The sequence below is a fragment of the Ovis aries genome, chromosome 6 (assembly GCF_016772045.2).
Source record: "Ovis aries strain OAR_USU_Benz2616 breed Rambouillet chromosome 6, ARS-UI_Ramb_v3.0, whole genome shotgun sequence".
Taxonomy (NCBI): Eukaryota; Metazoa; Chordata; class Mammalia; order Artiodactyla; family Bovidae; genus Ovis; species Ovis aries.
The window spans coordinates 20,128,016-20,144,527 of record NC_056059.1 but is presented as its reverse complement, the minus strand read 5'-3'; the positions used below and the strand labels follow the sequence as shown (position 1 = coordinate 20,144,527).

The window sequence follows — 16,512 nt, the reverse complement described above, 5'->3', positions numbered from 1 at the left end:
GGTCTTACGATTGGCTAAAAATAATGGATTGAAATATTCCTAAAACAACCAAAATTTAGAGAAGAAAAACTCTAGGGACCATTTACTGATTAGAGGATCAACCCCACAACGTTAGAGATGAAGAAAACATCAGGAAGTTATGTGACCTTTCTAAGGTCAGATAACTAATACATACAAGGGAGGGTTTTAGAATTAAGGTCTCCTCTACTCCTCACATCACAGGAATATAACTGAAGCCTGAAAAAACACTGGGAGAGGTCAAGGTTCAAAAAGAGGCTAAAGATTCCCAGTAATTTAATTCTATTCTTAATTATAGTACATTTTACTCAATTTGTTCCTATTCCTCAAGCACTTCCTCCCACACTCCATCCCTACCCACCCAGGCCCTATTAAGCCATACCTATTAATGAAATCAAAAGAATGAAGATCAAAAGAGCCATCTTTTTTTACTAAGACTTCTAATCATAATTATCCCACTGATGCTTCAATTATTTAAGAGCAAGTGGTCAGCACTCCCAGAAAACCAAGGCCACAGATACTTTTCTGAAGGGCGATGTGATGCAGTGGTGAAGAGCATGGGCTCTGGAGCGCAACTGGATTCCAGTGGCTCCCATAAGCCTTTAGAGAAGTCGCCAACTGACCCCTGCCCCCAACAACCAATGTCTCAGTTTCCTAATTTGAAAAAAAAAAAGAGAGAGAGAGAACACTAGCACATCTTGACTGAACTTAGGCAAACATTAAGCAGATACTGAAAAGAAGCATGCAGCACAGTTACTAGACATACAGTAACTGTTCCAGAAATGTTAGAGCTTTGAGGATGACAATGGTGACATGCCAGCCCCTGTCTGCACCAAGTACATGTGCAGGAAAGCAAACAGAACTCCATCCTTTCAGGTCACAGAGGTTAACATGAATAGTTTCCCCTAAGATCGCTATGATATGCCCTATTTTTCCCTAAATGACAAGATTAACTTGTTTTCCAGGAATTAAGCAAATCAAATATCAGTTAATTTGGCTTATTTTTAAAATAATAATTGAAGGGGCACTAGAAGTATTTAGTTAGCACATGAAAAGTTAAGTCAAATAGATTTGGCCTTGAAAGAAAATGAGCTTCCCTGGTGGCTCAGAAGGTAAAGAATCTGCCTGCAATGCAGGAGACCCATTCAGTCCCTCTGCTGGGAAGATCCTGGAGAAGGAGGTGGCAACCCACTCCAGTGTTCTCGCCTGCAGAAGTCCATGGGCAGAGGAGCCTGGTGGGTTACAGTCCATGGGATCGCAAAGAGCTGGACACAACTGAGTGACTAACACTTTTTTTTTTTGAAAGAAAATAAAAGAAACTACATAGTTTGACTTTCAAATTTCTTTAAATGTAAGGTGAAATTATATAAATATGAAATAAAGATAAACTCTGATAATTTCAGGAGAAGTGTAATGTTGGCCTTTGAAAAAGTCCCAACTGCCTCTTTTAAATAATTCCCTTCTTACTCATATGATTTATTCATCCCAGAATGTATCTACATCAATATAATTGTTCTGTTTATCAATTTTTGAAAACTTTCACATCACTGCACAGGCAGTATTTATTACAGGACAATAGATAGCAGTTTTCATTTAATACCAAAGAAAATAAATTTTTATTACTCTCCAAGTTGACACAGCATCCAGGCTTAAAATATCTCCTCATGGCATTACTTTACCTGACATGAGGTCCTTCGGCATCGTTGGCAGTTCTGAAGAGGGTCAAGCATCTGTTTGGTGAGTATCTGAAGCTTGACATTATAGGAACTGCTTGCTTTAAGGAAAGAAATGATATATGCCCTAGGATTACAATTTCAATCTTCTTAAAAAGCTCTGAACTTGGTTATTTCATAACCAAGAACTATTATCTCTAACAGCCAAGGCGTTCTCTACTAACAACCTAGCTGCCCTACATAAGGAGTCTTTAACTCTTACAAATTAAGGTACCATTAGGAGCATTAGGGGCTGGAACCTAATTACAGGGCATTAAACAGTCTTGGTGCTCTTCAAGTGTTAATGAGCCAAAGTGCCCAATTTTCTCCCAAACAGTATAAGGAATTTGTTTTCAAATGTTATTTAGACTTTTTTTAGATTTTCAAAGTGGCTACTCCAATTTCAGGAGGCAAAACTTGAAGATTTAAATAAAAAGTTAAAATGACAAATATAGCTAGCAACCAGTTTCTAATTGAAATGTGCTCTCTTATGCACAATACTTTTAGTTCAGTCAAGTCAAAGTTTAGAAACCTATACACATTAAAACAGAATATTACAGTCCACTGAAGTCTGTACATGTTCATTAGGATCAAAGAAGTTATTACCTAACAAATAACACCAGAACTTCCTTGCAAAAACATAAATGTGTTTTGATTAATACGGAAAAAAAGAGAGAGAGATAAAGTGTACTGTCTTTGTTTTCAAAAAAGAAAAAAATAGGTACCGACCATGTTAAAAACAGCTTCTTTTCCTAAGGTAGTAGAAATGAATAGCAGGGACTTATTTTTTAAGTGTCTAAGTAACAATCAAAATATATAGGAAATATTTTTAAAATTTCTCTATACATTTATACTTTGCACACATCTTCAGAAAACTGATTTTTGAAAAAATTTCCAGATAGTTACCCTTCCTTACATAGTTTTAACCCTTCTTAATATTGAATAAAAATGCCAAGTATAGATGACAATGTTTACAACTGTTAAAAAATCACTCCTTTGTGATAGAAATTTCAACTCACATACAGTAACTTATACTTAAGGTTACTGCATTAGGTATTTTAAGATTATTTAAGTATAAGTTGACCAACAAAACAAAATAAACTATTTCTGACATGTACAGACTCTGACACGTATGAGCTCAATTTTCCCAGGCATCTTCGGTAAAAATTTTTGGAAAGGTACACCAGTCAAAAACGAAAATAAAGAAGAGAATATGAAAGAATCTAAGAAAGCATAGGACCAATAACCCAGAAAGGCAAAGAAAAGAAACCCCATGATGACAGCTATGCAGCAGGCTTAAGAATACAGCCTGTCCAAAATCAGCCATTCAATAAACAGCATGAAAAATGAAGTGAATGACACTCATATAATACTGTAAATGCCATTCAGTAGTCTTCAACTATCAGATTAAACATGATAAACAGCTATGGTGAAAGAACAGAACCTACACATTATAAATGCTGACTGACACTACAGAACTCATAGTATAGCTGAGGGAAGCTGGGAGGTAAGGGGCACAGAAGGAGAAGGGTAGAAACCTCAACGTTCTGGTTTTACACTGGGCAGCCACGAGTTACTGTTCAAAATTAATGAAGCAATAAATATATTTTGAAGTGTAATACCTAGAGCTATTAAGTAACAAAAGAAAAAATGCGGTAACAAAATTGAGAAATGTATCAGATGTTGAATTTCTAGTCTTTCAAAGCAGCAACTTGAAAGAAAAGAAACAGAGGTATGAGGCACACTGATTACAGAAGAGAAGCCACCAATCGAGAACCAAAAACATAAGGGGAAGAAGATACCAGAAGTAAGACTCGGGGTGGGGGTAGGAAAGAGAACATTACTTTTCATTTTATGTATTTTTTTTATACTTCTGAGATTTTATTTCTAAATATATGACTATTCTTATAATTTAAAAAAAAAGTCATCCAAAATCATGTGTTTGTGATTTTAGAAGGAAAGGGACATATAATGTTTAAAAGTTACCTGGTTTAACATTAAATATTGTTGATTTATTTTCAAAGATTTGTAGTAGATAGAGAATAGGATCAAACTTTTAATATCTATTTGCTAGTATTTATTCAATCATATGAATCCAAACATACATTCTTATGTTGCTACATTAAAACCATGAGTTGCCACAAGAGACATTTCCCCTAATCTCAAAATCATGAAGTTGGTTCCTTTATTTCTGAGGTCCCCTCACCCTTGCCAAGGTTCTATTATTAACCTGTAACATTATATAAATAAGCCATGTAGTTACAATACTTGAACTTCTCCTGAATTATAAGTTATGTATCTTTAGAAGATGAGTTATTGTGATATAAGATAGAGCTATTTAATATTGTGATCAAGTCATATAATCTGATTTTGTAAAAATTTCTTCACGAATTTAGGAAGCTTTCAACTCCTGGGTTAGCGAGCATCTCTCAGTTCTCATCCCCTCCAATTCTCCTCTTTAGAGGTGCTAATGAAAACACAGACAACACATCAGGCTAAGTAGTGAAGGCAAAACTAAGGCTAGGAATGATCTCTGTCCATTACTCTTTGCACTCTGACCTTTAGGGAACTCAAGGAGTAACATGCTTATCCTGTGTAATTTGGTTTCAAAACTGCTAGTCACAAATACTGTGAAAATCACACAAGCATGAGCTGCTCAGTATAGCAGGTAGATGGGCAGCAGACTTTACAATCAGACCAAAATGAGCTCAAACCATGCTTCTACTGCTCAGTAAAAGCACAAACCTGGGCAAATCATTTAAATCCTTTTGAGAGTCTTCTAAATTAAGAATAATAACCAGTGTTTGCATATGTTAGGGAATTTAAGATGTTAAATCACATCTCCAGCAGTACTGGGTAAAGACTAGTTTCCTTAGACTCTCAGCCTCTCCAGTTTACGGGGACATTCATCAGTACATTTTGTGACTTTAGTGTGCCATATCACAAGTGAATTAGCTGAATGATTGTTTTTGCTGGCTGTTTCATCATTATATTATCAGGTCTCATTAGAGGAGAAGCTAATGTATTAAAAAAACTCTTAAGCTGGATATTTACTCTTGTTGCATATACATACACACATATATATGCATATATATATATATATATATATATACACGAGAAATATGATAATAAACTCAGGGTAAAATAATTAGATAAGAAATATATATGGTTTAATATGGGCTCAGTCTCATATTTTAATTGCAGTTTCCATGTTTTAGTTTTGGCCCTGAGGTCATATGTACTTCCCCCTATCAGACCCCTTCCTTTCTCAATTGCAAGCAAGAATGGCATAAAATTTCTCTTGCTCCATGTTCAAGAAAAGATTTTAAGTGCACATAAATTAAGAGAAAAAATGTGTTAATGAGTTTCAGTCAATTCAGAAACGGTATACTTTCCAGTTTAGACAAGAATTGAGGTCTAGAAAAAAAGAGGATCCTGAATAAGGATGAAACCAAAAGGAGAAAGGTTAGAAAAACAGGAGGTTGGGAATTGGTGAAAGAATAACAATAGTGGCTATATATTCAACACTTGATGTGACAACCAGACGCTCTAAGGAAACCATCTCTTATACTATGAACAACCTCACAAGCAGGTATAATTACCTCCACTGATAGATGAGCAAACTGAAATCCAGAAAGGTTAAATGATCTATCCAAAGTCACTTGGGCAGGAAGCAGCACAGCCAGAATGCAAACTGAAGTCTGTCTGACTCCAAGGAAAGTCAACTCTTCATCACACAAACTATGTTGGGAATTTAAATTTCCAGGACATCAAAATTTTGCTAGCGGGCAGTTATCTTTCCCTTCAGTTGTACAAGAGAAAACAAAAACTATGTATACGAACAGTTTATGTCCTTGATGGCTTCCCTAGTCACTTCCCTGGTGACTGAGATGGTAAAGAATCTGCCTGCACTATAGTAGAGCAGGGTTCCATCCCTGCGTCGGGAAGATCCCGAGAAGGAAATGGCAACCTATTCCATGGTTCTTGCTTGGAGAATTCCATGGACAGAGGAGTCTGCTGAGCCATAGTTCATGGGGTAACAGACATGACTGAGTGACTAACACAACCAACAACATGTCCGTGATGAACAGCCCCCCACCCCACTTTATTTTCTCCTGTTATTCAAATGAATAAAACAGAGATTTAAGAAAGGAGTAAGGGTGAGAGGGACAGCGGTGAGGGGGAAGGAAAGCCATAGAATGTACTTTCTTAGTGTGAACTACCATCTGTTTGTCTGCATTCTTTTCTTTCTCCTGTTCCTCCCAGCAGTATGACTCAACTCGGACATAATCATACTGAACTGCCCTTCATAGTCCATGGAGAGAGAATTAGGAAAAAACATATAAATTTAACTCCCAAATACATACATTGTGCTTTACACGAGCCCCTTTTAAATTCTAAGAATTCCAATGACACACTGATCTACTTCTGTTTCTGGAGAGTTACAGACTTACCATGAAATTTTGAGGCTTCAGGATCATTCACATTGATAGCAATTAATTTCCAGTCTGTTTCACCCTGATCGATAAGAGCCAAAACTCCAAGGATCTTCACATGAACAACTTCTCCACGAGAAAGAACCTTTAAAGAGAAAAGAAATTCAGAATCTGCAAGGCTTTGGAGAAGTTTACTCATATTTTCTAAAAATCCATATGAAAAATTAAAAGCACTACAGATTGAAACTTAATAAAGCTTTAATAATTAAACTTATTATAAACTCCATCATAAAGACTTTTATGATATACTTTTCAGAACAGATATCTTAATCCCTTTTTAGAAACTGAAATTATGTATAGACCTTAAAATTTAATGTAGCAGGCCCAGAAACTCATACTAAGCAGGAAATAAAGCCACATACATCATGTTATAGTATAAATCCGGCTTCTGCCACTTAGGGGTAAAAAGAGACATGAGAATTCTTTGAAACTGCTTAACAGTACCTTTTTTGCAAGCTATATTTATCAGTTACTAATGGAAAGTAAAATTTTACCATATCTGAATGCAGCCTTAAGATAATGAATGACAATCAAAGAATTATGAATATGTTAGAGATACAGACAAAGCAGATTTCACAAAATGTGTTAAAAAAGATTTTAAGAGAAATCAAGAAATAGCATGATGTTGAAGCAGATGTTCCTTGCGCTAAAGAAAGTTATTTCAGTGGTTCCTTTAAGTTGCCAACACCAAGTTTATATGCATGCATTCCTTCTATAGCCTTTTATTTTTAAAGGTTTATTCGGCTATAGAATTTCACTGTAAGCTGAAATCTGAACACATGCTTCAGGATAATTCCTTCAAGATTTAAAATGCAGCTTTACAACTGGAAATCAAGGTATGCAAATTAAAGCCACTGTTGTGTCTTGAAATTATTTGAGAGAAAAAAGCAGATCTTAAACCATAAAGTCATATACATCTTTTCCCGAACATTGGAAAATGAATCTAAAATCTTAATATAACCTGCATGAAGCTGAAATCAGTTTATCCAACAGATTAATGTGACTATATAAATTAAACTGAAATACCACTTTTAGGAGAACATACACAACTATATTGTCCAGATTCTCGCATGTTTAGGCTATATTAAGTTAACTAAGCACCGTATTAGACACTGTGTATACAAAAAGAAAGCACCTCCTTTCTTAAAGGTTTGCAATCGTGTTGGAGAGACTTACACATCTCGTGCCAGGAGGTCCTTTATAAAACAAAAATGTTCAAAGTTATCCCATAACCATCAAGGAAAGGTTACTACACTGGCTAACTCAGTGATAAACTAGATCACTGGTTCTCAACTAGAGGCAATTTTGCTCTCTAGAAGACATTTGGCAATGTCTGGGATACTTTTGGTTGTCACAGCTTGGTGGGTATTATTAGCATCTAGTGACAAGAGGCCAGGGATGCTGCCCAGGATAGTCTCCTATAACGGAAACATCCACCCAAACTGTCAACAGTGCCACAGCTGAGGAGCCTGCAGTAGACTCTGGGGGGCAGGGGTGTCTATCAGAATTACTGGAAACCAGAAAATTCTGAAAGAGATAGGCATACCAGACCACCTGACCTGCCTCTTGAGAAACCTGTATGCAGGTCAGGAAGCAACAGTTAGAACTGGACATGGAACAATAGACTGGTTCCAAATAGGAAAAGGAGTACATCAAGGCTGTATATTGTCATCCTGCTTATTTAACTTCTATGCAGAGTACATCATGAGAAACGCTGGGCTGGAAGAAGCACAAGCTGGAATCAAGATTGCCAGGAGAAATATCAATAACCTCAGATATGCAGATAACACCACACTTATGGCAGAAAGTGAAGAGGAACTAAAGAGCCTCTTGATGAAAGTGAAAGAGGAGAGCGAAAAGTTGGCTTAAAGCTCAACATTCAGAAAACGAAGATCATGGATTCCGGTCCCATCACTTCATGGCAGATAGATGGGGAAACAGTGGAAATGGTGGCTGACTTTATTTTTCTGGGCTCCAAAATCACTGCAGATGGTGACTGCAGCAATGAACTTAAAAGACATTTACTCCTTGGAAGGAAAGTTATGACCAACCTAGACAGCATATTAAAAAGCAGATACTACTTTATCAACAAAGGTCCATCTAGTCAAGGCTATGGTTTTTCCAGTGGTCATGTACAGATGTGAGAGTTGGACTATAAAGAAAGCTGAGCACTGAAGAATTGATGCTTTTGAATTGTGGTGTTAGAGAAAGTCTTGAGAGTCCCTTGGACTGCAAGGAGATCCAACCAGTCCATCCTAGAGGAGACCAGTCCTGGATGTTCATTGGAAGGACTGATGTTGAAGCTGAAACTCCAATACTTTGGCCACCTGATGTGAAGAGCTGATTCAGTGGAAAAGACCCTGATGCTGGGAAAGATTGAGGGCAGGAAGAGAAGGGGATGACAGAGGATGAGATGGTTGGATGGCATCATCAACTCGATGGACATGGATTTGGGTGGACTCCAGGAGTTGGTGATGGACAGGGAGGCCTGGAGTGCTGATGTTCATGGGTTCGCAAAGAGTCAGACACGACTGAGCAACCAAAGTGAACTGATATAGTTTTTAAAGGCACATTCTAAATTGTTTTATATTTATTCATAAAAAACAATTTAGTTTGATATTTCATATAATATAACTTTGAGACTTTTATGGTCACAAGGACAAGCAGGAAGCATGTCTGGGCATTATCAAGTTTCATCAGAATGATAAATGCCCTTTGGTCTCACAAGCAACAGAAGGGGAGTAGACAAAACACAGTCTTGCTATATATAACTCATTTAAAATCTGAAAAGAAAATTCTCTCAATCAAAACAAAAACTCAGGATAAGACGCTTAGTGACAAATTGTAGAAGTCTAATGAAGATCCCACAATTCAATTCAACAAATTTTGCAGAACACGCAACATTAGACATCAAATGAATAATACTTCTCAAAGAACTTATCCTTAAAAATGTCTTTATCTGTGATTTTAAGTCTATTATCAACTTCCAGGACTCTGCTCCTTTTTCTTTGCACATTTACAAACGGTGTTAAAAGAGGCTTTCTTTCTATGATGTTCCTCACAGGTGCTTTAAGGACTAGCCCAGGCACAGCCAGGTGCAAGAAAAAGGTGCACAGCCTCAACACCAGGTCCTGCCTGATGGCTCAGAGGGTAAAGCATCTGCCTGCAGTGTAGGAGACCTGGGTTCGATTCCTGAATCAGGAAGATCTCCTGGAGAAGGGAATGGCAAACCACTCCAGTATTCTTGCCTGGAGAATCCCATGGACAGAGAAGCCTGGTGGGCTACAGTCCATGAGGTTGCAAAGACTTGGACATGACTGAAGCCACTTAGCACACACGCAGTCTCAACCAAGGTCCACTGTTTAGGTGGTAATCAAGCAATTCATGTGGGCTTCCCTGGTGGCTCAGAGGATAAAGCATCTGCCTGCAATGCAGGAGACCTGGGTTCGATCCCTGGGTTGGGAAGATCCTCTGGAGAAGGAAATGGCAACCCACTCCAGTATTCTTGCCTGGAGAATCCCATGGACAGAGGAGCCTGGCAGGGGTCCACGGGGTCGCAAAGAGTCGGACATGACTGAGCGACTTCACTTTCTTTTCTTTCAAATATTATTTCAGGTCTCATTAACTAAAGAAATAAATTGCTTTGGATATAAGATGAGACCTATTTTCTCAGTTCCATTATAAAACTCTCCATCTACTCTGCAAGGAAATTAATGCACACAGCAGATACTGTTACTAATTCCTTGGGAATCATACAGTTGACCTTGTTTCAAAAATGAGTTTACATTCTGCAACAAGAATACAGGTATGCCTCAAAATTTTACACAGAACTAGACTAGGGTTATCATAGACTGTTCTAGCCATTATACAAAAACATTTCAAAAGATAGGATTTTTAAGTCACAAGTATGCGGGAGTGAATTCTGGCTCCACCATTCTTAGAGGTGATTGAAGTTAATTACTTCACACAAGCCACACAGTACTTCAGGACTCGGTTTCTCAACAGTAAAGTGGAGATCATATCGCATGTTCTTTGATGTAAAGAAAAAGAGCAAAGGAAACAAAAGACACATGAACTATAACATAAGAGGTCTTCTACAGATGTTAATTTTCTCTCTGGGCTCTACACATATCTCCTCACACCTGTCAACTGCTAACTCCTGGGAATCTGGAATCAGCAGAATATGACAGTGACCCACAGTGAAACGTCTATGTGGATTTATATGAAGAATGAGGTAAAACTTCAACTGGACCCAATCAATATGAAAAACCATGGAGAGTAAAACTGCTTAAAACCTGTTATCCTATGTATTAGGTACATACTGCAGTGTAACAAATTATTATAAACCTAAAGCCTTAAATAGTATAAATTCATTATCTCACAGTTTCCATATATCATGAGTCCAGGTACAACGTTGCTATATTCTCTGGTTATATGCATATGTATATGCATAGATACATATAGCATAATAATATATACACTGGACTGCAAGGAGATCAAGCCAGTCAATTCTAAAGGAAACCAACCCTGAATATTCACTGGAAGGACTGATGCTGAAGCTGAAGCTCCAGTACTTTGGCCACTGGATACAAAGAGCTGACTCACTGATGTTGGAAAAGATGGAAGGCAAAAGGAGAAGGGGGCCACAGAGGATGACAAGGTTAGATAGCATCACCAACTCAATAGACATGAATTTGGCAAACTCCAGGAGATACTGAAGGACAGGGAAGCCTGGAATGCAGTCATCTAACGGGGTTGCAAAGAGGCAGACACAACTTAGTGACTGAACAACAACAGCCCACATATTTTCCAGTAGTAAGGAACTAAACACCTACTATGTACCAAGTATTCTATGTAAAATACAAAGGCATGCTTTCAAGATGAACTATGTACACTTTTAAAAAATAACTTGCATTTAAGACCTGTAATTTTATTTTAGATATTTAATGATTTTGACAAGGTTTAAAAGCCTGTACATCAAGTTTTTTTAGATCCCTTTGTTTAGTCAATAACTAATTAGTGATAATCAATTTATCAGTTATATAGATTTTCATGATTTTCAGTTACAATCTCATTAATTATAGGCTCACTGACAAATTTTTACATCAGCGAAAATAAGATATTTTCATTTAATCTTTTCAAACACTAAATATCTGCATAGGAATTTAAATTAACAACCTGCATCTTATACGAGCCAAGTGGCTCCAAGGATTATACCTTCAGAGTAACAGTTTTCTAGGAAACCCCCTACACTGCTGGTGGGAATGTAAATCGGTATAGCCACTATGGAGGTTTTGCAAAAAACTGAAAATAGAATTTCCATATAATCCAGCAATCCCAATCCTGGGCATATATCCAGACAAAGCTATAATTCAAAAAAAATACCTGCACCCCTATATTCATAGCAGCATTATTCACAACAGCCAGACATAGAAAACCTAAATGTCCACTGATGGATGACTGGATAAAGAAGATATGGTACATATATACAATGGAATATTACTCAGCCATAAAAAGAATGAAATAATGCCATCTGCAATAACATGGATGGACATAGAGATGATCATACTAAATAAAGTTAAGTCAGAAAGAGAAAGACAAATACCATACAATTTCTCCTATGTGTGCATGCATGCTAAGTCACTTCAGTTATGTCAAGCTCTTTGCAATCCCACTGACTATAGCCCACCAGGCTTCTCTGTCCACAGGATTCTCCAGGAGAGAATTCTACAGTAGGCTGTCATGCCCTCCTCCAGGGGATCTTCCCTACCCAGGGATCAAACCCTAGTCTCCTGCAGAGGAATTCTGGGATCAACAGATGCAATTTATTATATATTCTATACAATGAATAAACAACAAGATGTCACTATATAGCACAAGAAACTATATTCAATATCGTGTGACGAACCATAAAGGAAAAAATATGAAAAAGAATGTGTGTGTGTGTGTGTGTGTGTGTGTGTGTATACACACATATATAAAACTGAATCACTGTGCTCCAAGAGGAAATTAACACAATACTGTAAATCAACTACATCTCAATAAAATAAATTTTCAACAAAAGAAGAAGAGTTTTCTACTATATAACCTTTCTATCAATGTAATGTTACTTAATTTAGCGACTCTTCTTATCACAAAAGAAGACACAGGAAAATGACCAAAGTAATATAACAGACCATCAATTATAAGATAGAAGAGAGGAGGTACTCATTAAAATAGTTATATTCTTCCTTCTAATCTATGCATTTTACATATCCTTTACTATCCCACTGGAGAGAAAATGTCCAAAAAATTTTCTCAACTATAGCTTAGTCTGAACTAAAGCAAACAATCTGGCTATTTTTCTGCTGGAGAGACAGAAGACTTATAGAGTGACACACACAAATGAACTCTAGCCCCTGTCTGTCCTTATCTGGGTATAAAACTAGAAATGAAGATTGGATGCAGATCTCTTCTGCAGGAAAGGAGAAGGGGACAGGGGGGAGAAAGAGAAAAGGGAGGGAGAGGGCAGACAGAGAGTATAAGGAAGAAAAAAAGAAGTGGAAAAACAAGAAGAAAAAGTGAAAGAAGGCACAGAAAATCTAAGAAGCGGATGAAGAGGAGGAAATGGAGTAAGAAAGGAGAAAAAGGAAGAAGAGGAGAAAGAGGAAAGAAGAGAGTAACAAAGCATCACAGCACATAAACAAGCAACAAAGAATCAGAGGAAACTATTTACTAAAACAACAGTCTGGATGCCTAAAGGTGCTAATATGAACTTCCAGAGATAACTGACTTGATCTTGGCTGCTGCTGCTGCTGCTAAGTCACTTCAGTCGTGTCCAACTCTGTGCGACCCCATAGACGGCAGCCCACCAGGCTCCACCGTCCCTGGGATTCTCCAGGCAAGAACACTGGAGTGGGTTGCCATTTCCTTCTCCAATGCATGAAAGTGAAAAGTGAAAGTGAAGTTGCTCAGTCGTGTCCGAATCTTCACGATCCCATGGACTGCAGCCCACCAGGCTCCTCTGTCCATGGGATTTTCCAGGCAAGAGTAGTGGAGTGGGGTACAATTCAAGCAGTGACCACGCTCAGTATATCTTTCATTAGGCACATGCTCTGTGCCAGACCCTGAATTAAACACCGCAATGGTGGGTCTTCTCTTCCGAGAGCTCACAGCCATCTGAGAAGAGACAATGAGGCTAACAACACAGACAGTTAGTATTAAGGAAGCACAGACCAAAGAGCTGGTATGTTAGTCTACGGCGGGTAAAGGGAGCCTTCCAGGAAGAAGTGATGCTAGAGCTGAGATCAAAGGATGAGCAGGGGGATGTGCAGTGAAAAGAAGCGGGAAGTAAGACAGAGTGAAGGAACAAGAGTGTTCCATTCTGCAGAGGGAACGATTTGTGTGAAGGCCTGTATTGAGTGAGGATAGACACGTTACGGGAATTAAAGTGCAGTACAGCTACAAGGCAGTGTGCAAAGAAGGAGCGGCGGGAGAGAAAGTCAGGAAGCAGGGGACAAGGCCTCAACAAGGACACAGCAGGAGAACAGTCTGCTATGAATAATGGTAGGGAAAATAAGACTCAGCAAGGAAACTGGGCCATGGCAGGAATAATTCAAGTGCCATATAATTGAGGCCTAGACAAAGCGAGCTCCAGTGACAATGCAAAAGGAAGAGATTTAAAGGCTGTTTAGGTCACAGAGTCAGTACTTCAAGACTAATGGGATGAAGAGAAGCAAAGGGTGAGCTGTAAGATTTCTCAGTTTCTGTCTCAAGAGTCTGGAGGCGAGGAGGGAAGGAAGACAGATGTCCTTCACTGAGAGGAGTAACATGGAGAGGAGGAAACGAGGAATTCCGTTTTGGACTCAAGTGTGAGATGCCCGGGAGAGAGTCAAGTGTAAATGCAGATAGCTGAGGATGTGGGTCTGAGTTGGAGACAGTAATGTGAGAGCAAAACCATAAATGGCTGGGACTGGATCACCAAGGGAGTCCTCACCTGAGAAAAAGAGCTGAACAATGGCTCGACTCTCAGGCTAAGCAACGCTTAAGGGGCAGGCAGAAGAAAGGCAGCCTACAAAGGAGACCAAGGAGGAATCAGAGGAGATTCCAGTCACTCTGATACAACTGAAGCCAAGCAAAGAGACTGATAGAAGAAGGAAGATGAGGTTAAGGCATAAAATTCCAAGGTAAAATTCAAGTTATACAAAACATATGAAATGGGCAGGTTGGATCTGGTTAAAAGAAAGCTACCAATGACCTTTGTGAGAGCAGTTTCATTGAAATAATGGGGGGATGAAAACAATTTTAAACTGACTGAAGATTAAGTGGGAAGGAGGAGATAGAGATGAGTGCTCTTTTTACAAGTCTTCTTATGAAAGGGAATATGGAAGAAGTCAATAAAGAAAAGTGAAAGTGAAAGTCACTTAGTTGTGTCCGACTCTTTGCGACCCCATGGACTGTATATGCCCTGAATTCTCCAGGCCAGAATACTGGAGTGGGTAGCCTTTCCCTTCTCCAGGGGATCTTCCCAACCCAGGGATTGAACCCAGGTCTCCCACATTGCAGGCGGATTCTTTACCACCTGAGCTATCAGGGAAGCCCCTAATAATGCAAGGGCAGTTGTAAATACAGGACAGAGAAGAGTCAAGAAAACAGTGTCATTCAAATGGCAGGAAGGGACAGGATTGAGAACCCAGGGGAAGTCCTGGTCTCAGTAACAGAAGGAAGGGAAGGAGGAATATTTGCAGGCACATCTGTTAGAGAGCCTAAAGGGGAGAGTAAAGGGATGCTTATCTGTGGGTTTCTAGGAGCTCTGTAAAATTAAAGACAACATGCTCTGCTGAGAGTGAGAACCAAGTACAAGGAGTTTAACAGAGCACAATAAATACTGGCGATAAAGGCAGCAGAAAACAGGAGAAAGAATGTGAGTGAAGACACACAGAATCCTGCGGGTAGTAATAACCTATGAGAGTGGAAGTTTTGCTTGTCCCCAGTAACCTGGAAGCAGGCACAGAAAAAAAGCACCAGCTAGTTCTCATCAGTGTTGAACATCCTGCCCAGATAATGGGCAAGGACCACGAAGCAGGACTCAGCAAAGTCATTCTGTAAGAGGACAGACAGCAAATACTTGAGACTTCGCGGACTGTAGCGTCTCTTCCAACCTCCTCAACTGCAGTGGTGGTGCGAAAGCACGCAGACAATATGTAAATGAAAGGCCGGAGCTGTGTTCTTTATAAAAACTGGTGGCAAGCTGGATTTGACTAGCCATGGGCTAGGGTTTACCAACCCATAGTTTAAGAGAAGGAAATAAAGATACAAAAAAGGACTGGTGGCTCAGACGGTAAAGCGTCTGCCTGCAATGCGGGAGACCCGGGTTCAATCCCCGGGTGGGGAAGATCCCCTGGAGAAGGAAATGGCAATCCACTCCAGTACTCTTGCCTGGAAAATTCCATGGACTGAGGAGCCTGGTAGGCTACCGTCCATGGGGTTGCAAAGAGTTGGTCACGACTGAGCGACTTCACTTCACTTATGAGAGGGATAAACAGGCAAGAACTTTGAAGAGTTGAAGAATTGGTGCCTTCTGAAAAGAACTGAAATTTTACGGCATGACTAAAGTAGAACATATGTTAGAACAACACTCTGTGAAACAAACCTTTGAGCCTATTTCACAAACATCGATAGGATCATTATCTCCACAGCAGTCTGTGCTCTTATCTTTTCGATGGGGATCTTCCCAAGTCTAAAAAACAGAAGTAGGGGTGGAATACAGGTTAATACTCTCTACAATCTCTCCACATTATCATGAAGTTTTACAAACAGTCATAATCCAAGGGAAAAATTCTCAGAAATTAAATAGGCTCAGTGCCAACATGGCAGTACATTCTTAAGCATCATAATAATTGAAACAGATTTATACTATTTCCTCCCATCTGTCTCTCATTTGTCTGTATAATCACATCTGAAAGCGGGTGGTATTTCCAAACACACGCTTCTTCCAAGCTCAGCCCTGTCTAAATTCGCGCTCACTCTTCTTTGGAGCTCCAGTTCAGATGTTCCTGTTGCCGCTGCCCTTGTTTCTACAGAATGTCTGAATGGCTGTTTCCGTTTTTGCTTTCTTTGACATGGTAACAGCACTGGGTCTTGCTTTCCAGGTTTGAAAATAAACCTCCTATACTTTGAATGACTTCTAATAGAACAAACCCAGTTTTCCCTTCATAAACTAAAGAACAAGAGCGTATCTACCAAAGGAAAAAAACATTCATTTTTGTCTCACTTCATTCCATTTAAAAGATCCTCCACCTTCTCAT

At 38.9% G+C, this 16,512-nt stretch overlaps 1 protein-coding gene across 12 annotated transcripts in view; it reads right to left on the bottom strand.

Moving 5' to 3' along the window:
- PPA2 (inorganic pyrophosphatase 2) overlaps nucleotides 1-16,512 on the bottom strand; it is a 96,723-nt gene that overhangs the window by 44,440 nt on the left and 35,771 nt on the right. For 10 of the 12 annotated variants that reach the window (XM_004009654.6, XM_012179574.5, XM_027970833.3 and 7 more), the window contains 2 exons: nucleotides 15,858-15,944; nucleotides 6,185-6,311 (listed from right to left, as the gene is read on the bottom strand). In XM_004009654.6, coding sequence (XP_004009703.2) covers nucleotides 6,185-6,311; nucleotides 15,858-15,944 — 214 coding nt within the window. The remainder of the gene's footprint in view (nucleotides 1-6,184; nucleotides 6,312-15,857; nucleotides 15,945-16,512) is intronic. The other 2 variants (XM_060417551.1, XM_060417549.1) reach the window with 1 other exon arrangement.